The following is a 23,089-nucleotide window of genomic DNA, read 5'->3' as shown; positions in this document are numbered from 1 at the left end:
CCAAAGGCATCCTCCAGTGCGTACAAAAGCCTTAATCACACCCCTGAACAGAGATATTAATGTTTTGGGTATCTCAGACAGACATATACATACATTGATATATAGATATACGCACAGGTACACATACACATTACAAGGTGGCCCAGTCCAGCATTCACTCAATATAATGGCCAAGGTCTTGCTGAGTTCATTAGGGTCAAGGACAAACCACAGCTGAGGACAACCTTCCAAAGAGGTTCCTCTCATTACCTACAGGACTGAACTCATGCTGGACAAAGTAATCTGAGTTTTAGCTTCCCAGTTCCCTGGAATCCTTCTGTTTCTTTTTCTCTGATATTAATGTGTTATTATGATCACTTCGTTCATTAATTTTTAGCTTTTCACCCAATCATATTTTGGAAAATACAAGAGGAAGAAACGTGGTCATGGATGCCTTCAGATGTTTATCAAACCATCTGTTAAAGAGCATCTGAAGCAGGCATTTCATATAGGAGCCTCCGTAGTCCTGGCTAACCATATGTTTGTCTTTTTGACATTACAATCAGAAGACAAAATAAACAGAGACGAGATGCCACAGTGAATTTCCAGCCTGATTAACACAGGAGTAATCAAACCCCGTTACCACTCTGATTTGCTAGCTTTCTGCAGCAGGAGGGGTGAGAAAAGCCCCACCACAGGGCAGCTCTCCTTCCCTGGCGTTATGAGGCAGAGAGGACTTATATTTGGACCGAGAGCAGGAGAGTAGCGTGGTCTCGGAGGCGTGACTGGGGCTAACTGCTCCTGCAGTAGCAGCCAGCCCGGGGAAGGGCAGATGGCCACTTCTCCTGGCCAAGGCAGACAGTAGGGTGGACACAGCGCCCAAAGCAACGGGCAACAGAGGAAGCTCTGTAAGCAGTTTTTAAATAGGGAGGAAAATAAAAAGGGGGAAGAGGTACGTAGCATGTAGAAAAAGGCCAGCATCTTTTCTGCTCATCACAGCCTGGGCTCCATGTCACGGGGAGGTGAGTTCCTGTCCCTCCCCACAGGTCAGCACACAGCTTCCCGGCACTCGGTCATAGATGGATGCAGACAAGCTCGCGGTGAAACACGAAACAGAAGCGATAGAGAAAGGACGTAACCTGTCTCTCAGATCGGCTGTCCCATTTTACGCCAAGACCAAATCAAAAGCCACCTGAGTAATTCCAGGTGACCCTGAGCCTCCACCATGCTAACCCCATCGCCTCCCCATGTCCTCCCACCCCAGGCAGCAGCTCTCCGAGTGCCATCTCGGCAGAAATCAGCACAGCTACAGCAGCACCGGAGCCAGAGGGCAGCATCGCCGCTGGTGCACGGGCAAGACCCCGACAGCTGCCCCGCGCACTGGCGGGGCGTTTGGGATGCTCCCTGACCTTGCAAGGCAATGTTTGTCTTGCACAAAGCAGCCGTGCCAGCATCCCTTCTCTAACTTAAAAAATATTAAGATGCAAAATAGTGAAAAAGCTGTTTCTGTTCTGTTTGCTGTAAGGACTTTGTGGTGTATCAGTTATGGAAAGAGGGATATAGGAAATCAGCCACTCCCTACACATAACTACAACGGGAGGAAGATCCAGCTATCTCCAGGTGAGAGACGGTATGTTTCCTTACATCGATGGAAACGGGAAGTGGCAAATCCTTTACCAGCTGAAGCAGTACAAGTGTGGTGCTGGGGTCTGCTATGAGAGATGATTCATCCCGAGGAGTTTCCTAAGTGAAGCAGTCATCAGTGACAGACCACGACTGGATGATTAACTGTCGGGTGGGCTGAGAAACAGGACAAGTTTTCTTTGCTGAGGGCACGATGACACACTGAGCATCACTGGGAGGCTGCTGGAAATTAAAGCGGGTGGGAGATTTGGGATGTGAATGTAAAAGATCCAGAAACTTTTATTTGGGAAAGCAGGTGATTTGGGGCCCCCTGAATATAGGGACTACTGTGCAAAATTCCTTCCTGAGGTCTGAGACGTTATCAGATGGAAAAGGGCAGTGGGAGCAGGTAGAATTGATATTGCCCTAACAGAACACAGAAGGAAAGAGCTTCGGTTCTGCTACGGCAGCTGAACTGAACAATATAGAAAGTACTCTAATGCCATATACACGGCAGCTGCGGACCCTCAGCTTAAGCACTCCTGGGTTCAGGTTTAGCATCTTACAACAGAGGGCAACAAAACCCATCAGTGTCACAAGAGGCGGATACACTACAGGAGCAGGAAAGCAGCGTTTGGAAATGACCCTGATGAAGGAGCCATATATAGTAAAAAAATACTCTGAAAAAGGGCAGTGAAAGGCTATTTTTACTTCTCTCTGTGACATAAGATAAAGAAAGCAATGTAGAAAATGAACAGGGAAAAACCTGCAACCTCTACGAAGAAATATTATATCCAACCTAGTGTTTTAACCAGTGAAAATGAACCCTGCAAGACAGGACTGAGATTCAAAAATAAGAAATAAGACTAGTGCCTCAGAAATAAGACTAGTGCCTCAGAAATAAGACTAGTGCCTGCGATTGCAGGGATGCTGGCTGGCGTGACCCTACAAGGGACCGTCAGTCCTCAGATTTCCTCGGCTATGGAGCTGATCGGGCTGAACAGAGATTTCGTCTCATTGCGCAGTCATATGCCTGTGAGAAATGTGGATTTACCCTTTGGTGCATCCGAAGTATGGCACTGGCTGAGACAGGGCAGCAGAGCAGCCAGGCCCCTGGGATGAAATGTTGACCCTCCTGATGCCACGGGCGGGTGGCCAAGATTTCAGCCTTGGTCTGCTCCCAGAGAGCACTTCCCACGTCATGCTCCCTGCTTTAATAAAGCTGGATGGAGGCTGCCTTCGCTCTAGCTATGCAGGCTGAGACCCCAAGTAGGAAAAAAAAATAATCTGGGTAGTTGAAACATGATCTTGGAGATTTGGTTTTTTTGGCAGGGAAGTGGATGGAGTGCTACGGAGGTTCTGCTTGCAAAGAAAAGCTCAAATGAAAGACAGAAAAAAGAGCCGGGGAGGGGGCGGGAGGAGGAAGGAAGGATGAAATTTTCCTCCCTTTACTCAGCACCGTATCTACCCAGATATCTTTGGTTGGATTTTATTCCAGGGAAAAATTAGTTTCTGGCCTCTTACAAGATAAAAGGCACAGCAGAAAGTTACATCTGCAAAATGCCAGGTTGTAGTTATACTTCTGAAAAACATATTCAGCGTTTACAATATTGAGGCTGTAAGCTATGTTTTGAGAAATGAGATGGAAGATCTGAAAGCCAAGCAGATGATCTCCACAGATCATCAGTTTTGCATCTTGCTTCCCAAGAAAAAAAATGAGATTCAGTCCCAGAATTACTTCTTAAAAGAACTGGGAAAATATAGGAAAAAAAATCCCAGAATTAAATACTTCTAAGGGGATGAAAAGTATCCTAAAAGTATCCCAAATACCAGCCCTGTTGCTTTCCCTGGGACATGTGAATAGAGAAAAGCTCTCCCGTAGGTGAGATTTACGGCTGGCCTTGGAAGGTGCTCGCCACTTCTCAGAGGGCGCCCGGCTGAGCACGCTCTGCACGGTGGACTCGAGGCATGGAGGGAAGACGGAGCAGGGACTGTGCTTCATCCAGAGGTTGTGAGGCCAAAGGGAACGGGGTGGAGAAAGGGTGTCTCTGCCATGCAACGTCGTGCCGTGTCAGAGAGCCCTCCCGTGTCCCACGGAGCAGCAGGTCCACGCAGCCCCGTGCAGTACCCTGCAGCGAGAGGAGCTCAGGAGAAATTGCTAACTCAGCGACATGGTGATGGCTTCGTGTTCCCATGTCACCTCTGCCTGGCATGGCGTTGGGTGATGGAGACATAGGCAAAGCATCACCTACCCATCGGCACTCACTGAGCCTGCGTTATACTGTTTCAGCTACGACTCCAGCAACAAAAGAAAAAAAAGCAGCATAAACCAAAGCCCTGCTGTCACCCCGGATAAGTGTCTGCCAGCTCTGCCCGTGCTGCCCACCACTCTCTCTAGCCCCCGCAGCCTCGCTATCCTCGCAGCTACAGCCCGAGGCAGACTGGAAGGAAGATATGATTTAAGGTCCAGCATACACGTAGATACATCGGACTGCCACAGCACAGAAAAAGCACGTTAATACCTAGAATGCTTCCCTCGATGGCGCCACATGGTACACACACGCACACACGTACATAGAAATCTACAGGTAATGCATGGGAATGGCGTGTTGGCAGTGATACAGACCTTGGCGATGGTTCGGGCTGCTGCTCTTTCCTTTAAACAGAAGCAATAGTACATTAGCAAGGTGTCAGGTGGCAAAAGATGTTGCTGCTTCACTGTTAAAACATAACGAAAGGACAATACCAAACAATACAACTAAGTGGAAGTTGTGGACAGAAGAGAGGGAAAGGAGCACTTAATTCCTGGAGTTTCTGTCCCGGACAGAAGATCACTGGAGACTCACACAACCTCAGAGAAGACACATACAACGCACAGGGTTGAAGAGTTTATCCCAACCCATCCTTGTGCCTACGCATGACTGAGACACCTGACGGTCGTGTGATTTGTGTGAGCACAGGAGGACTTCTGTGGGCTCAGAGAGCAGCCCCCTTCGTTTGGAAATCACCGCCCTGAGTTGTTTCTGCACATAGGGAAGGATTTGAATAGCTCCCCTGACCCGGGTGCATTTGCTTTTCCTTCCTGGCCATTGGGACAGAGCTAATGTCAGATCTCTTGATGCATTAGCCGCAGTGCTAATGCGTGGTGCTGGGAGGGGGACATTGGTGGGAAGGAGTACGGACCCCTGCCCTGATACCCTGACACCCCAGGTGGGGTTTCTGCCTCCAAAGCCTTTGGCAGCTACTTTGCCAAAGTAGTTGGCAAAGGCTACAGGGAGGGAGTGGGACGCCACAATTTTTGTATGCCGTTTCCTACTGAGATCCCAAACCATTTGATTGCCCTGAAAAATCATTGACATTAAGGACAAAGCGAGCTGAAGACCTGCAAAAGGGTAGGCATAACACTGCAAGCCAAGCTAAGGCCACACTGAAAAAAACCTCACCTTCACTGAGCGGGCATCTTGGTGGCATTTCCCTTCAGCAATGAGGAAAACCTGCTTTGCCTTCAACTACTCTGATTCACAGGTTCTTCAAGCTGGGAAATTGCATTTAATCTGGGTCCCCGAAGCAGCCTTTCCCCTGCAGCCCCACAAGAAAGGGAGCAGACTGTGTTTCTCAGCAGAGAAGGGCCTGCCTCCCCTAATACCAGACAGTTGAAGGGACAAACCAGACTGCGAGAAGACCTGGGCAGGAGGAGCTCGATGCCCTCTGAGTGTGATGCTGTACCAGCCCTGGCCCTGCCTCCACCCAGCAGTGACTGCTGAGATGCCGAGATCTGCACAGACCCCGACCCCTCTCCCTTCAGCTGAAGGCAGCAGCCTGGACAGACTAAAAAAATGCCCCTCCACCCTCTGCTCCTTGCTCAGACAAGCTTGGAAGCCCAGCCTCAGTCACTAGCTCAAATACTCACATTTTAAAGTTTGCAGTCTGACCCATGGGTCTACAGATCTCTACTCTCTGCAGAGACACACAGCCCAGGGCAGGTCCCATCCCACCCCTCCCAACTAGCCCTGATGCCCACTGGCATGGCCAGCATCTCTCCATCCCTTCTGGGGTCTGCACACTCCCCATTCACCAAACGGGGCAACCTCGCCTGCTTAAAAACCCAAGAATTACCCCTCCCAAGCATACATTTAAGCTGCAGGACTCCTGGCCTTCTGGGGCAATCATGTATACCTTGCCACAGCAAATCTAGCAAAAATTTCTCACCGCTACGACCTTGCCTGCTCTTGGGGGAGGAGAGGGAAGGCTGGAGAGAACGGGGAATTAATTAACACATCGTGGGCCTGAGTCTCCTCTGAGGGTGGTGAAGAGCAGAAAGGTCAGAGGAAAACTGGGAACACTACCTTGATCAGACCCTTTGAAAATATGACTGCATTTTCAGCCAAGCACTGTAATATTACTCCAGAGCCAAGTTAGGCTGAAGAAATTCAGGTACAGCATGGGAGAGGGATGGAGAGGTCACTGAACGACCCATGGGGGACCAGCTGCCAAAACCTCTCACATCTTCAAGGCTGTCCATATGCAAAAGGCAGGAAGGAAAAAAACAAAAGAAAAAAGAAAAAAAAAACCCCAACAAAAGAAAAAGGTTGCAAAGTGTGTACTTTCCGAGCTCTCTTAACTCTGCTGCTAACCTGAATGTCAGTCCTGATTTGCTCTTCAGGTTCCTCAGGAGCTCCAGCTGGTTCAGAGGAGGGATGAGTCTAGAGGGACAAAATAAAGACCGTTAATGTTCAGGCAGAGCTGATTTCAGAGCCTCCTGTCTCGGAAACTTCCCCCACTGCCCCATCCTTTCAACTAGAACCAGCTTTGTGCCACCGTCTGCAACTGGGGGGCAGCTCGGGAAGGATGGAGAAGGGTTTGGCTGCTACTTCCAACAGTGTCCTAAGGCAGAGTGGTGGGGGAAGAGAGAAAGTGACAGCAAGAGAGAGAGAGAAACTTGTCTGCACCACCGGATTTTGAACCTCCCAAAAAACAAGCGGCTGCCAGGGTTTCTGAGCAGCACCGCAGTGTTTTGGCAGGAGAGCTGTTTCACCACCTGTAGTCTAGTGGTTGGCATTGCTAAGTTTGGAGGTCAGCGCTTCAGCTGTGTATTAGGTGGATAGAAGCTCCAGTTTCGGAGGCAAATGGGAAAACTCAACCCTACTGCTCTTGGGAATGTGAGGAGGCATGGGAAGGAGCAGCTTATGGGGCAGAGGAAATAGGGACAGGAGGCTAGGACCATCCCAGGATAAACAGCAGTGCGCTCCGGGGTCAAGTTTAACCAATTCCCTACTGTCCTTATCAGGTTTTGCCCCAAAATGAGGCAAAATCATGTATCGTTGCCTCCTAGGAACCATGGGTTTCCTTCCCTTTTCAGGAAGAAAAAGAACCTGACAATGGGAATCCTGGTTAATAATTAAAAAAAACAATGAACAAACACCCTGTTGCCTATCCTGCTTTTGTGCTAAAAGCCATTGGATTAGCTCCCACATCCACTTTTGGTTTCTTCCCTCAGACCCTGGGAGACTGGGGCTTGCTCCATAAATATTTAACGTTGATATTCAGTCAGGTTTTTAACCAAAAAAGATGTGAGCTGGAGGTGTCGGGGGGAGGATGGAGAACGCTGCACATGGTTGGGAAGAGCAGCATCTACTTAAAAGCGTGCTTGGGGACTCTGCATTTGGGGTCAAGGCCAACGGGGCTCATCCCATGGCTTGCTGCAAACTCCTTTCTGGGCCACCAGCGTGCCCTTGTCAAACTGTCGAAGTGCCACATGCCATCAACTGTGCCCAGAGGGTGCGAAGTCAGCGCAGCAGCCGCCTCCGGTCGCACTTGTGACAAGCGAGCGGGAGGATGCATCACTGCAGGGATGAAGGGGAGGATGGGGGCTGCCGGCAGGCTGGGAACAGGCTGCCTGCAGCTGCCCGCCTCTGTGCAGTTGGGGCCACAGCCCAAAAAGCCACGACCCCAAGGCAGCGTATATTTATGGCTTTGCTGGAAAATTAACCATGTAGGTTTTAATGAAAGCAAGAAGGACCTACTCAAACTGTCCCCAAACCGCAACTTAGGACTGGAAGGAAAGGGGTGCAAGTGCTTGCACTCCCCTAACAGACTGGTCTCAGCTGAGGTGCTGTGAGAAATGGGGCTGTTGCTTACTGTAAAATAAAGGCAGAGATATTTATGACCACATTTTTTCAGCTGTTATGAGACCAATAGTTTCACAGTTTTCCTCTAACTGAAAAAAAAACCAACCGGAAAAGCCTCTCCTCTGCATGCACAAAACTCATCCTCAAAACCACAGTTGTTCAGCAGAGCAGATTTGGTGTTCACAAGACTGAGGCAATCAGAAAATTTTCCAATCCTAAGTATGGAGAAAAGAATAAAAATAGGCCTGAAAATTTTGGCTCAGCTCCCCAGTCCAGCTCTGTTTGCTTCCATCTGGAGAAGAGCACATCCTGATCTGATGAATTAATGATCCTCTTCACTCAAGACGTCAGGAAGAAGCTGACCTTGGTGCAGTGGAGCAGTGCATGAGTGCTGGGCTGTCACCGCCGTTCAAACCCACCGTAGGGTTTGCAGATTTGTTCCAAGGTGGGAGAAGGTGGTACATAACATCAAGCACAAAGTGTACTCAGCAGTTAATGAAGGGTGCACAACTGTTCTTTGGTGAGTTAGTTTCTCGGGGAGGTCCATACCCAGCAGAACACAGGACACCAGCCCCACTTCCTCCAGCTGGGATCACAAATCCAGGGCTCCCACCGATGCAAGTATCAGAGCTGAAAAGCTCATTAGCTCACTAGATTGAAGGATTCAGGATCCCAAAAGGAGCTCCTTCCTTTGCATTAGCCCACAACACAAGGTTTACACCATGTTGAAGGTGGCAATCTCTTGGGCCCCCACAGATGCTTCCATGCAAAGGTAAAGACACACAAGCAAAGACAGAAATTCACCATTTCTGTGGTAGGGTGAAGGGCCTGGTACACACGTGGTGGAAAAAATGATGTTTTACTGGAACTATAATTATTAAAAATGGGTACAAACTCAGCCATGTACTTGACTTGAAATTTCATTTGAATTGAATGCTCAGCCTAACCTGTCATTACAAGAGCAGCTTGGGGAACAGCTACTGCATTGCACTATTTCACCAGAACCTCAGAGAAAAGGCAGGGCTCTGCATAGCGCTTTAACTGCGCTTTGCTATAAAACGCTGGATGGAGGGCACCCTGCGCTGGTGTGTGTGCCCAGGGGACAGGCGCCACAGGTGCCACTGTGTCCTCCAGAGATGTGGAGGAAGGACCTCCGGCTGGGGCGTCTCATGTTTTCTCTCTCTCCTCCTGGTCCGCGTGTCACTTGTTAGCAAGGGAAGCGTGTTTCAGTTAAAGGGGAGCTAGGTGGGAAGATCTGCACGCCATGGGAACGCACACAGCTCATGCTACCCACCACAGCAACACTTCCAAGTCGCCGGCTGCTGCAGGGGACCCAGAGGTACCTACAGCTGCTTTCCATCACCCCTCCCAGTACAGCACAGAGAAACACCACACTAACTCCAGGTGCCGGCTCCCCCCATCCAAAGGGAAGGCAAATTTGCTATTCCTGGTAGCACAGATAACACTCAAGCATCTGGGGACAGTAGGGATATCATGCCTCTGGCCAGGACATCATCAAAAACCCACAACGCGAGGAGGGCAGCAGCACACAACAGTGGGTGGGAGCATACACAAAACCACGTACAAACCACGACACGCACACAGAGACGACGATGATTTTTTTTTTAACAGCCCCAGTATGAACAATTAGGAAGAGGGTGACAAGGAGATGGATGCTGGAATGGGATGGGGACTGAAATGAGTCTCCATGCTGTGTTGGAGTTCCTATGAGGAGCCAATTTTTACCCTAACCATGCCTTTATGTCTCCAGCTTAAGCTATTTTTCATAACTGAGAACATTTATGAAACTTATAAAATATTTTATTGTAAGAAATGGGATGGAAGTGGCACATTCTTATTTCACTCCCGGCAGTAGAAAAATGTCTGATTCTCAAAACAAGCTGTTGTTCAGCACAACAGGAAAATGCATTCATAATATTATACTTGCAACTCATTGATGCAATTTGTTGTAAATTAACCACACAAAGCGGTAAGTGTGATTTACTAAGGCTGTAAAACTTGCATCTGTGAAAACTGGAACCAGGTGTGGAAATCAGGCACTAAATCACATCAGCTCTAACAGCATTAATGCATCTAGTGAGGATTTAAAATGCTCTAAGAACAGAGCTTGGCCCACAGTCTTGAACTGCAAGCCATTTATTCCCCATCTTAAAATATTGACTTGACTACACCTTCAGATACTCACCTCATATAAAATATGCCTGTGATTTGAAAGTCTACTCTTTTCTGCAGAACCTGAGATAATATTATTTATCGTAAATCTTACACAGCCATATACAGGTCTTTGCATTTGGATTGATCCCAAAAGGTTAAGTCCCAGATTGAATAACTGGGGCTAAAAACTGCTTGGCTCTAGGTCTGTCTTGGAAGAAAAAATTGAAATGGAAAAGTCCTGCTGAGATGGGACATCCCTTTCCCAAAAATCAGACTGGATTACTAGAAGAAATGAACGCACTGCTTGGCTTGTCTTGTGTCTTGGAAGAAAAAATTGAAATGGAAAAGTCCTGCTGACATCCCTTTCCCAAAAATCAGACTGGATTACTAGAAGAAATGAGCGCTCATTTCAGTTTAGCATTCCAGATCTCTCTCTCCTCCAGACATTGTCCCCAAAAGCAGGCACAGCTGCCACTGTGATTTTATCCTGTGCTACCACTGATGCGTCCTACGGTGCCACCACACCAGCAAATTCAGCAAACCTAGTGTTACCTCGTGGGCACAGCTCCTACAGCATGAGGTGAGATAAATGACACAATGAAGGATGGGAAAAGAGGGCTGGAGAAAGGGGAACGCGCAGGAGCGATGGCAGAGGGAAAATGGAAGTATGAACAGGGAAGTTTTCTTGTTAAGCGTTGTATGAATTGGAGGAGGTTGGTAAGACCATCAAGAAATCATCCTTAAAAAAGCAAGCTTATCAAGCGCTCTTCCATTCTCCTTCCTTAAATCATCATTTTGGCAGATGGTTTCCCAACACTTGTGTGTACCAATAGCTGAAATGTACATGGAGGTGCATGGAGTTAGTCTGTAGGCAGCAGGATGGAGAGTCTGGTTTGGGCTTTCACTCATTCCTTTGAAAAAACTGATCTTCAGAGGTTTCTTTTTTTTCTTTTTTTTTTTTTTTTTAATTAAAGGCTTTGCATGTTACAGTCCCAAACGAAGAACAAGGAGTGACATGACACACAGTTTCAGAGTCACATGCACTTCATACCTGGAGGCACCGTACGTTTGCGTTTGCGTGCTTTTCAAGTGTTTTCACCAAAGAAAACCAAAGGGATAAGAGAAAGAAAAACAGGGGCGGGAAGGTGGGGTGGAGGAAAGGGGAAAAGAAACAGGATAAAGAAAATTAGCATATGAACGAAGTGTATCCCCGGCAGCAGATGCGCTGTGACCAGGCTTACAGGTGAGCACGGGAGCGTGGGCTGAGCTCGCTCCCGCTGCAGCCGGCTCAGAAACCACTGCGCACCCGCGTCACCCTCAGGGACAGGCAGCTGGCACCTTGCTCCGAAAGCAAATGGGCACCACAGAGCGGGGAAAATGTGAGGGCCTCCCAAAGACCTTTCATGAGACATCCACAGCCCTCGGTCCCATCAGCCAGGGACTCCTTGGGCTGGGCTGCTGACTTGGGCATGATGTGCCAGCGGGGTTTTTTTAGTGAAGACCAGTATGTGAATGCAGTTGAGATCAAGGCCCTGTTCTCACAAGTGACGATAAAGAGTAGATTTTTTTTCAGCAAATCCAGTGGCTGATGCATAACAGGTTACGATGTCTGGGCGCAGCAAGCTATGCACGCATTACAAGCCCAAACCGCACCTGCACGTACAGGAGCCTTGTGCATATTTCAGATTTGGTTCGACCACATTTTGAATTTAAAGATGAAATCTAAGCTACTCTCAGAGGCCACCACATTTTCCCCAAACAAGTGAGACTGCAGTAGAGCTCGTGATTTGAGTGATGTTCTGGAGACACGTGAACTCCTTCCAAGGCATGCGTAACAATTTTCTCATATCAAGCAGCCAGTCTTTTTGGAGATGCCTTGGGAAGACAGGTAAGCTCAAGTCACAGGGCTCCTGCTATGAGGAATAAGCAGCCCAATGTTGAGCAGAAAGGGTGCCAAGGTAGCGGCGGCTGCAGATCACCCCCAGGCACCCAGGAGGGAGACGGGGGTATTGTGTTCCTCCAACCCGCTTCCTAACCACGTTGTGCGTTTCAGCCGCATGTCAGCAGCCATCGCCTTAATGTGGCGCTGGGCTTGACGTGCCACTGAGGCTGCACCAGCACAGGGCTGCCAGCGCCCGCCAGCTGGCTTAGAGAAGTGGGTAGACGAGGATAGATGGACAGTGAGAGTGATGGAAGCTGCAGCCAGAACATACAGTTACGCCCTTTTTTTTTTCCCCCCAATTAATTTATCTGACTGCATCCAAAACACATTCAGAAGAGATTCAGTGCTTTCTTGGTAAAAAATTCAATTTGACTAACAGCTGGATCCATTGGTGCACCCACGGCCCACTCTCCCAGGTGATGTTCACTTCGCCTGTGCACAGACAGGAGTTGGGATTTAAGGGTGAAGCTGGGAGAGCAGAAACCTGTGCCCAGGGAAGCCCAGGGTGACGCTGCTGCTTGGGGCCAGCGTTGGGAGCAGCACCCGCAGCATCAGCCAGCAAAACTGCTATGACCCTGCTACGACTTTTTCTTGCCTTTTTATTCAAGATAGCTGGGCTCTTCACTAAACCGCACTTTTTGCTCTTTCTCCTTCCCAAAGTTTTAATTTAGCCTCTTCTGGAGCTCTTGAGCTTAGTTTTCTTCCATGTATTAGCTCCATGGGAAGTACAGGTTTTAACAAGTGGATTAAGTAGCAAGTAATTACCCCCAGTACATCCTCATGCAAAAGGGTGTCACTGTATGTCTGGCTGCGTAGTAAGTTCAGTCTTTCAAACAGCAGTAAAACCTGACAAAGTCCACTGAAATCAGCCCCTGGATTTCTCCGTTTTGCAGCGGACTTTGGACCAGGCTCCAGTCCTCATCCTCTCCAGTAGCTGATCTCAGCCAGTGCCACAAATGTACAGAAGGTCAAATACCGGGAGGGAGAGTTTCGATGGGGGGTGGGTTTAATGCTATTGCAAAACAGTTTTGTTCTGTTTTGTTGGGTTGTTGGTTTGGGTTTTTTTTAAGCTAAATCTTGAAGTCGGTTCATAAGTCTCTAGGGAAAAAGCAACCCATCAGACACGCACTGGGAATGAATCCAATGAAAACTTACTGACCACAACAACGTGACTTCCAACAGGTTTTTAAGATGGTTTAACAGGCTGGCCGCTGTGTTTCAAACGCAGGCTAATGCTTACACTAGGAAATATATCCAGATTGTCTGCCTGGGCAGGCACCAGTAACATGGGAAAACACAAAGGGATTCACGCCTGCAGTGGCATAACCCGGTGCTGCACCACAGCCCTGCTTGGGAGCAGGGAGATGGGGTACAGGGAGCCCCATCACACCCCAGCAAAACCCAGCGAAGCTACAGGAATATCTAACCAACACATCCAACTCCTGTACAAACCCAAAGAGATCTGGCTAGCCCCTAAAAACACGCCAGAAAGGGATGCGCGTCTCTGCCTGCGATGCAGTGCAGTGTGAAGTGTAAAATGAACGGCAATGCTTTGCATTTCAGTTTCTGGGGAAGCCTCCTCCTAGATGCCACCAACCCTGAGAGTGACATGGGGGATGCAGTGCTTCCCCACGTCCCGGAGAGCAGTGAGGCATGGCAGGGCACTCTGTCCCCATCTCCATGAAGCTCCAGATCCCAAGAGGCTGTGAATTCCCACAGCACTGCTCTAACCTGTGTCGCTTCAGCTGAAAAAGCTGCCTAGGTACGATGACGAGTTACCTCTCCTTAAAGCGAGCCAGATGGATGCTGCTAAAACACAGTGGTGCTTTATCAGCATCATCCGTCACGGCTCCGCCGTCCTTCCCTGCTCATGTCAACAGATCGGGATGGATAAACGAAATGCAAGAAATGGGAAAATGCTCACTGAATCCTGATTTATTTTTCCTCATCTTAGAGGAAAAAAAAAGGAAAGGAAAGGGGGACCCAAAGGAAAGGAAAGGGGGACCCAGGGCAAATGCACCTGGGGAGAGAGCTGGGCCAGTCAAGGCAGGGACAGTTTGCTGAAAGGCAGAAGGACCATTAGAAACCAGCTGGAGCAGCAAGGAGAGCCCAAGCAAGGGCGCGAGGAGGGTGGCGTTTACCTACGATCCAGGGCAGCAGGAGGGAGGTCTTCACACCTGGGCACAGCAACTGTCACAACACAATGCAACTACCAGTGGACGTGGAGAAATAAAGGTGAAAAGAAGAGCACGTACACACAGAGACACGAAAAGAAAAAAAAAGAAAACAACAGGGAAATTAAAATCAAGTAAAAAAGGAACACAAAAAAAAACCAACGCAAAAAAACTCCAAAAGAAAAAAGCATATACCAGCCCTTAAGACATCTTGAAATCAACTTTTTCAACCTAAAAAATGTAAATAAATAAACAAAACTGTATCTCCAGATAACAAAAATAAATATGGAGACAGTGGCATCACGAGGAAGGCAGTGGAAGAGGGAGGTTGAGGAGGAGGTACCTGTACATGGGGACGGTGACGGTGCGTTCGTAGTACTGCCAGGTGGAGTGCAGGTCCGTCCGGGACAGGTTGGTGGCATAAAATCTCCAAGCCGCCTGTGGAGGAGACGGGATGGTGGACCCAGGCATAGCCAGCACTACCCTTGGTTTTATAAACCTCAGCCAACACCGAGTCCTCCTTCTGCTTTCTGTGGGATGGCTCTGACATTTTGCCTTTTCCACGTGACAAGTTTGGCGTGGTACCACGGTACTCCTGACCATGTAAGCCCACCTAAAAGTGCTGTGGGTACCAGGCACTCGCTGTCAGGGTGAGGTCAGGTATCAAACGGGTGTTGTTGCACATTAGGGAGATGAAAAATTTGGAGAGAGGGGAGCAGGGGAATGTCAAATGACTCTAATTTCAAATCACCAAGGCCAGCCTTCTGCGCAGACATCTGTTATCGTGAAAAAAATGCTCCCAATTGTAACTTTGTATCAGTATAAATAATCTCTTGGGGGGGAAAAAAATAAGTTTGGTGAAAACAGACTGTCCTAATGCATTTGTCTTGCTGCGCTGGGCTGGATTTCGTTCCTTTTCTCCCCCAGATTGCCTACCACATATGCTATTTTCTCATGGCTGATTTCCTGGCATTTATTCCCAGACAAGACCAGTCACCAGCTGCTGTCTCACACCTCACACACACGGCCCCATTTTTCACTTGCCTATCTCCTCCCCAACTTCTAAAAGTCTATTAAGCCTCCCAAAATCAGGACGATGTAACTCAAAGGCTCCTTGGATGTGATCCTCACCTGAATCAGGCCCGCTGCTGGGTTTCGCCTCTTCTCAAAGTGTTTTTGTCGATGCTGCTCTTGAACCTTCAGAGCAAACCCTGAACCCAAGATGCCCTGGGGAAGAGAACAAAAATGTGCAGTTAGCAAGGCGTTAAGTTTTCACTAAAAAGTTGCAGCCAATTTTCCCTCCAAAGGTTTGTTCTGGCTCATTTTTTGCTTAAAATGTACGGGGGAAGGAAGGAGAAGCCTCCATCCAAGGCAGCCCTGGCAGACGCACTCCCCGCGAAGGGGCAGCAGTGGGGAGTGGACTTTGCTGGCACTCACTGGAATTGCTGCTTTTACCAACTACCTCCAGCCGGCTGTTAAAATACAGAATAACCACACCGTGCTGGCATTCAGCAAATTATCCCCATAGGGGAAAATCAGATCCATGCAACACACTGAAATACACTGTGAAAGGGACAGGGGTAATCTGCTGAAATGGTGTAATCACCCCTAGGAATAGCCCTTTGCAGGAAAAAAAATGGTTTCACTTCAATAAATAATTGTGCGGTGCCAAATCTAGAGTTTCCATCCTGTTTGCTCATACACATAGTGCCCGAGCTGTGGATATTCAGACATGGTTTCCCCTCTTCTCCCCCTTTTATTTTTTTTGACTCAAAAGCCATGGAGCAGTCGCAGTCGGGAGGTCTCGGGGTGCATCACGCTGCTGGACGTAGCTGTTGTGTTGCCACCAGCTGCAGGGGCCGGGGACAAAGCGCAGCTGAACTCAGCCCCCCTCCCAGCGAGATGCTGCAGCCTCCGCTTACGGCAGGAAGGGCGAAGAAGGAGACGCCGATGAGCGTGAATGTAGCTGCCAGCAGCCGTCCGTTCCAGGTCTGAGGATACTTGTCCCCGTAGCCGATGGTGGTGAGAGTAATCTGCAGGGAGGAGATCACCGCACAGCCCTCGGTCAGCCAGCCTTAAAACTAAAACAACAAAGCCAAAACTCCCACAACATCAGAGTGGGACATGGAGGAGCCAGGGTTACCACATGCCCTGAGCTGACTAAGTTGAGGTGCAGCTCGGGCACCCGGGAGGACCCCCGGCTTCTTGGGATGGGCACCTCTGTGGGAAGCAGCGATGCCCTGACACCCAGGACAGCGCTGCCACCCTCCCTACTCGACACACAGAGTTTTCACACCAGTCGGGAGCATTTTCTTGCCTTTAGCTGACCTCTGCCATCTGGTGCAGAGGCTTGCGGCAGCTCGGAGCCTCCCCCGGGAGATGGGGTTGCGCCCTCGGCAAAGGAAGCAGACCGGCACAGCTTCCCCAAACTCCCTTTCGGCATCTCACAAAAGAAGGCAGGGCTTTTTGCATGCATAAAGATCTGATGTGGTTTATTCCTAATCTTCCCAGCAGTGCCTAATTGCCGGACTCCCTTCCTATTTAAAAACAGCATATTAGCCCGACAGGATGAATTATGGCTGCTTCATACAACCTAATTTAGGGATGGTTTTTCCCCTCCTCAGTATTATTGCAGTGCACCAAGAGAGTGCTGGCAAGCTGCTGCGTGTGTTTTGGGGAAGGAGCTGAGAGATTTCTTGGAGACAAACAATCTCCTGAACCCCAAACTGCAGGAAAAGATGCATTTTCCCACTTCAGTCCATGGACATCACTAGTGGGAAACGTTGGGGATCCCCTGAGGCTTCCAAAAGGATTTGGAGAGCCTGGGACTGGCAGGGCAAGGCAGGGAGAGATGGTCTGGTTAGGAACATCTTCATTGAGACTTCTGCCCAATGGACCCAATGGTCCCTGCGCCAAGTGGAAAGTTGTCCCCGTCCCATAGCCTCCACGGACAGAGCTGGCCCCAGGGACGGGAGCTGACACCGTGCTGATGTGGCTTTGGAAACCTCATGCATTCAACTTAGAATAAAATCACTTTCACACAAATGGAAGTACGATCCCAAAGCGCTGTTTAATTGGGCCCACTAAAAGCCCTATCAATTAGATGCCATTTTGACAAAGTGGTTAGAAAATGCATCCACATGGTTATTCCCTACTGAAACACAAAGTCGAAGCAATGCTCTCTCCATAGTCACTGCAAAGTTGGTTTACAAGTTCTTATAAATTGATAGACAACTACAAGGATTGGATCCACTAGGATCAGACCAAGGGATGAGTTTCTGAACCTGAAATTTAATTTATTTTGCCCATCTCTTAACATCTGTCTGTACCGGACCCGTGAGTTGGACAATGACAAAACCTGTTTATATTAATGAAGCTCAAATTTTACTCTGAGCTTCTCAGTGGCAAAACAGTCTGGTGTACCTCCACGTCCTGAAACGAGGGGGGTGATCCTCTGCCGAAGGCTCTCACAGCCTGGGAAGCAGGAGGGATAAATCTGCACATGGTTCTCCCGAGACTGAGCTCTAATCTGGGCTGTCACTTTTTCCTCATTGTTTATTTTCTAGTTATGTCAAATTGGGCTTTGTTTTTACTTTTCTGTCATAACCAAGGGGCTTGAAAAGCAATTTACTGCTTCTTTCCCTTTGTTGGCACAGAAGAGCTGCTTGATCAGCCGATTCCTCCCCAAGCCTGTTATTGGGATTTGATCAGATCTGGGATTTTCATTGCATGCTTTGTAATCAAGGTCAAACTAGTGCCACGGTGTCGGAGCAGAAGAACAATAACGCAAGAAGATTAGAACGTCATTAATTCTCTCTTTGTTAATCGGGTAATCCAATAATTCATATGCACACGCACACACAGAGCAAACTAGAAGTATTGCCCTTTCCTCCTTTGTCAGCAAAGATGTGAAAGGGGAGTGCTTTCAGCCCTGAAGTCTTTCTGGTACTTAGACCCTATTAATTTTATAAAATTTATTCCAGCGTCTTTAACAGCGCGTTGCCCAAGTACGATTTTAAATAATTAAAAAGCGGCAATACTTGTCCAAATGATGATCAAAGCACCCCGTAGCGTGGGGGCTTTATCCGACCTGCCTCTACTGTCGTGACAGAGCTAAATCCCACAACTGAGAGCACACGAGTTCCCAGTTTCCTTGCAGCTCCAGCTAATTCAAGAAATGCGATCCTCTAACATTTTCTACGAGGTTTATTTAAGAAAACGAGCTAAACGGAGTAGCCTGAAGCCATTTAATAAAAATGTTAACGAAGCACTCCGTAAGTCAATTCCTCACATAAGTGATAGAAGATGGAGGGTTAATGGACATTTTATTTTAACAACCAGCAGCTGTTCTAGGAAAATTACTTACCAGACCCCACCAGAGTGCATCTGCGTATGTATCAAAGTGCTCGTTTTCTCCTTTCTCGGCCAAGTATACCAGGAAAGAGGCCAGGATGAGGCACAGAAAGCCAATATACCAGGCAGTAATCAGCTCCTGCAAGATCATTAAGGCATAGAAGAGAATAATTGTAATCCTGGTGCTCATCTCCAAAAGCTGAGTTGCTTGTGGTTGGATCTGAACTTTCCCTGCATTTGTTTAGGCTTTGGTTGGAGATCAGCAGTGCCACTTTTGGAGATGGGACCAGGTACTGGTGGTGGCCCTGCCACGTACACGGGGCGATCCCCCATCGTCTAAACACATACAGCAAACCGAGAAGGAAAGGGATTGTTAATAGCTCCATTATTTCAAGATGTGGAACTGAGACAAAAAAAAAAAAAAAAATTCCCCAGTTCACAGAGGGAAGTGGGGTTAAAACTGAAATGGGAACCTCAAATCCCTGGGGACTCTGCTTAGGGCAGGTCCCTTCCACTAACTGGGAAGGAGCTACAAAGCTGGGGACTGGATACAATATCCCCCAATTTCAGGGAAGTTTTAATTCAGAATTCATAGGACTGATTGGTTTTGGATGAAGTTAATACAAGAGTGGACAAGAGACCCATGAATTCCCTATGATTTTTACACAGTTCTGGATAAGCTGGCTAAGCTTTTCAGGGGAAAAAGTGCAGGAAACAGGAGAAATGTTAAATTCATAAATTCAGCAGCAGGAAACAAAAAACAAACTCTTCCCAAACTGGAGAAAGGCCAAAGTGCCTTACACCAGGGATCGGTTCTGTGACTGGTCCGTGATTTGTTGGGAAGAGGAACCCGGCACAATAATCGTGTCTGCAAGAGGCTGCTGCTTGAAGGACGCGCTTTCAGAAACGCGTCCGCTTTGAAGCGTACAACCTAGACAAAGAGCTTGCAACACCACCTGTGCTTAACGAGGCTGCTGGCTAATTGCTAACTCTTTGAAATGAGCTGTATCAGTGTGCAGGTGGTCACTACGTTCAAGATATTCCCTGCAAACATCTAAACATCCCTCCTTTCTCTCCTCTGCTGGTTGGAGGGCTCCATGGGACCTTGTGTCTCTGACTTTGCATTGCTCCCCGTGCTACTCTACGGTGTCTTTCCAATCTCCCCAGGCCTGGGAGATGTTTGGGGTGGAGAACTGAACCAAAGCGGTGTCTCTGGTGGGGGGAAACATGAAGACCGACTCAATATCCTTGCTTGGGGCTTGCTCACCTTACTGTGTGCATAGACCACAGAGCCCAGGAGCTTCCAGGTGCCGCCCCGCCGGTCCATGCGGATCATGCGCAGGATCTGCAGGAACCTCAAACTCCTGAGCGCCGAGGTGGCAAAGACGTTCCCTTGGGACCCCGCCGCCAGCACGGCGATGGACGCGATCAGCACCATGATGTCTGCACGAACAGAGGGCATTGAAAGCTGAAGAAATGCTGCTGAACCACTACCAAATGGGATGGCACTCCGACTGCCACTGGCAGCAGAAGGCTGTGCGTGAAAGGGATCTTGCGTCACTTGTGTCTTGTGCTGGAAGGACACAGCATAAATCTTAACCCAGATGAAAGTAGCCACTACACACCTTATGCAAACATCCTTGTTTCCTTCTCCACACTCCTCCTTCCCATAGAAAATGTGTCAAATACTGCAAAGTCTGAAGTCTGATATGATTCAGTGTTAACACTGCTAAACTGGATTAAATCCTTGCAAAATGCATGCCCTTTTTCAATCAGCCGCAGCTGCCCGTTAGACAGTGCTGTCCAGAGGTGTGAATTCCCCCATCCAAATTGGGAATGAAAATCTAGAGGTCCACCATAGCAATCCTAGGGTGCTCACGGACAAAGAAAGTCCAAGAAAAAGGCCAAGAAAAAAAGCCTTGCTCAATATATCTCAAATTCAAAGATCCCGTAAACCTCCCTCTTCCCTAGTTTTCTATGCAAATTTTATAGGAGTGCTTTTCTGTGGACTAAGCTAGACTCCTGCATGTGCCCATTGCCAGCTCCTGGACATTTGAAAGCAGGCTCCATAGCAAATGGCACGGCCTCTCTGCCCACTCCTTACCCCATTAAAAATAACTGCTGTGCACAGATGGCCCCTTTCACAAGAGGATCGCCGAGTACTTTGCAAACAAGAATTAATTAAGTCTCGTAACTCCCTTGTGAGGCGGCTCATCAGCACCAGGGAAAGCAAAGTGAGACACAGAGAGTTTCAATGACTTGTGAGCGATTCGGTGTTGAGGTTGGAGACAGGATCGCAGGATCCCAGCTCCTACACTCAGCTTTTCCCAGCTAAACCCCCTTTCTGTGGCTGTGAGTGGCTCAGCGATGCCTGGGGTATGCAGGGCAACAGGACGGCTCCCAGGTCTGCAGAAAACAGGGTGGGCCTCGTGCAGAATAACAAAAACCATGTCCATGGATTAGGACTTTTGCCTTTGTGCTCTTTCTCTTCTCAAGGTGACCATGAAGGATGAGGATCAACCCCCAAAATGCATGCAAGAAACCGGAGCACTGTGCAAGCAAGCGCTTGCAATAGCCATTTTGGTTCGGTAAATCTCATGCAAGGGAGGCAGGTCTTACCGATGACGCAGAAAGGCTTGCGGGCAAATTTTAACCTTCCCCTCCAGCCCCGGTATCGGCAGCAGCAGCCGGCCGCCCAGATCCTTACAAAGTATTCTACCCCAAACACCACGATGGTGACGATTTCCTGCGAGGGAGACAACGCCATTAGTTGAGAAAGAAGCCCACTCCAGAATCAAATACAAAGCCATAAGCTAAACTCCGCACACCTCAGAAACTATTCCGCAGAGCTGTCTGCACCAGGACCGTTAAATGGAGAGCCCAGGCTTGAAAGATTGTCAGGTCTTTGCTGTTGTGTTTTCCCTCGCCCTCCCGTGGGGTGGTGAGATGTACTGCACATCGTAGCCTGTGAACTAGAGTTTTACACCTTCTCATATCGTGTTTGTGTCCCCCATCACACGACTGATGAGTTACCTGCATATCTCCCCACCATCAGTCTCCAGGACTTAACTAGGATAACACTGAGCAGCTCGGGGAAGACCAGAGATGGGAACCACTGACTACTGCATCCTAGGAGTCTTGTCTAGGTCTTCACAGGGGATTTGAGCTTTTTCCCTAGAAAACTGGACTGGGTTGTCTCTGGGTGCTGGGTGAGCCAGCGCAGGGGCGGTGGAGATCCTCTATCCCTTGACGCCAAGTGAGCACGCCGATGATGTGCATCGCAGCTCTTTCCATCGCCACCCGAATACCCTGCGCACACTCCTTTCCCTCCGATTTCTTTACTAGCGGCGCTTGCCTCAGCTTCCTCACATATCAAACCTGACAAAGCCCTAATTAGTCTGCAGCGCCTTTTGATGTCGATGTAGGGCAGGGACTGGGGAAGAGGAAGACAGACAAAAGGAAAGGAGACGCATGAATCCGGCAGCCCCGTGACGTGGTGGTGCGTGCAAGATCTCTGCTGGCTCTTGATGGCAGAAGCCACATTGTCAGCGCGAGGGATGCCAGGCTATTTAAGGAACAAAACTCTGCAGCTTGATGTTGGATCAAACAGTTGCAGGGGTGTTATAGTGTGGGAGAGGAGGCAGCTACGCGGGCTGCTCCCTACGCAGCGCATCCGCAGCTTTTAATATTGGGAGCTGTTGGACGTGAAACTGCTTTTCAGTTGGGATCAGTCTTGCTACTGTGTTTTGCAACTGGAGATAAATGCAGAAAAAAGAAAAGTTCGGGAAGAAGGTTTTTAAAAGACCCTTAAAAATGTTGTGTTCAGAGTATTCTTGATACTGATTTCTCCTTTTTTATATTTTCCCTATTTCTTACCTGCAGGTCCCAGTGGTCCCCTTCTCACAAGCAACAGTTTAAATTCTCGCCCCAGTTAAACACTCCCAACCCCAGTTTTTTATTGTGTTTTTGACTTTGTTTTAATGCCTCTTGATGGTTTCATTTGCAACCCTCCAACTTACCAGGATGTAAAGGGCCCCTTCTGAGCTGTTCTGGTACTCATCAATGGTCGAAAAGACAGACAGCACCAGGCAGGAGAAAACTAATAGAAAACTATGTAACACAAAAATAAAAAATAAAAAAAGAGAGAGCAGGAATGTCAGTCTTCAGAGCAGGAGTTTTTCACATTTGCTCAAACTAGTCCAGAGAGCATTTTTGGCATTTTTGGACATATTCACTGCACTGCTGCTACCACACTGTGTAAAAAGAGAAAGTAAATTCCCTGATTCTAGTAGCTGAAAGGTTGTGCATGGAAGGACCCACCGGGCTGTTTCCAGTTTGGCCAGTGACAATCCAGTTCCCCTCCCAGGGGCTCTGATAACCCCCTGACATTACTTCCCCAAGGAACCGTCAGCTCTTACTGCAACATGCTTTCAACAAGCGTGCAAACAAGCAGGGAAATGCTCATTTATTAACATAACAAGTGACCAGACTAGCTAAGAGCAGGAGCGTGGCCTGAACACAAACCCAGAGAAAACTCCATTGATCCTCTGCTTATGCATTTTCATCCACAAAAGCTTACCCAGGAGAAGGACTGCATTTCCCATCCTTGCCTGGGTAGGACATTTTGGGTGGATTTAATGTTTAATTTAAAGATTAACTCTTTATTGCCTGGAAAGGCTGGCAACTTCCCAGATTTGTTGTAGTATCACTAGGAG

At 48.4% G+C, this 23,089-nt stretch overlaps 1 protein-coding gene across 1 annotated transcript in view; it reads right to left on the bottom strand.

Moving 5' to 3' along the window:
- The window catches only part of KCNQ2 (potassium voltage-gated channel subfamily Q member 2), a 44,658-nt gene extending 21,661 nt beyond the window's left edge, over positions 1-22,997 (bottom strand). The window contains exons 1-11 of the mRNA XM_009273938.1: positions 22,954-22,997; positions 22,394-22,535; positions 20,994-21,120; positions 19,642-19,817; positions 18,388-18,513; positions 15,944-16,054; positions 15,153-15,248; positions 14,365-14,459; positions 10,957-10,986; positions 6,237-6,305; positions 4,229-4,258 (exon numbers count right to left, since the gene is read on the bottom strand). Of these exons, the coding sequence (XP_009272213.1) occupies positions 4,229-4,258; positions 6,237-6,305; positions 10,957-10,986; positions 14,365-14,459; positions 15,153-15,248; positions 15,944-16,054; positions 18,388-18,513; positions 19,642-19,817; positions 20,994-21,120; positions 22,394-22,535; positions 22,954-22,997 (1,046 nt within the window). The remainder of the gene's footprint in view (positions 1-4,228; positions 4,259-6,236; positions 6,306-10,956; positions 10,987-14,364; positions 14,460-15,152; positions 15,249-15,943; positions 16,055-18,387; positions 18,514-19,641; positions 19,818-20,993; positions 21,121-22,393; positions 22,536-22,953) is intronic.
- Between the last annotated feature and the right edge of the window lie 92 nt (positions 22,998-23,089).

Source organism: Aptenodytes forsteri, unplaced genomic scaffold (assembly GCF_000699145.1).
Source record: "Aptenodytes forsteri isolate BGI_AS27 unplaced genomic scaffold, ASM69914v1 Scaffold47, whole genome shotgun sequence".
Taxonomy (NCBI): Eukaryota; Metazoa; Chordata; class Aves; order Sphenisciformes; family Spheniscidae; genus Aptenodytes; species Aptenodytes forsteri.
Note: the sequence above shows the minus strand (reverse complement) of the source record. Positions and strands in the feature narration are given on the sequence as shown.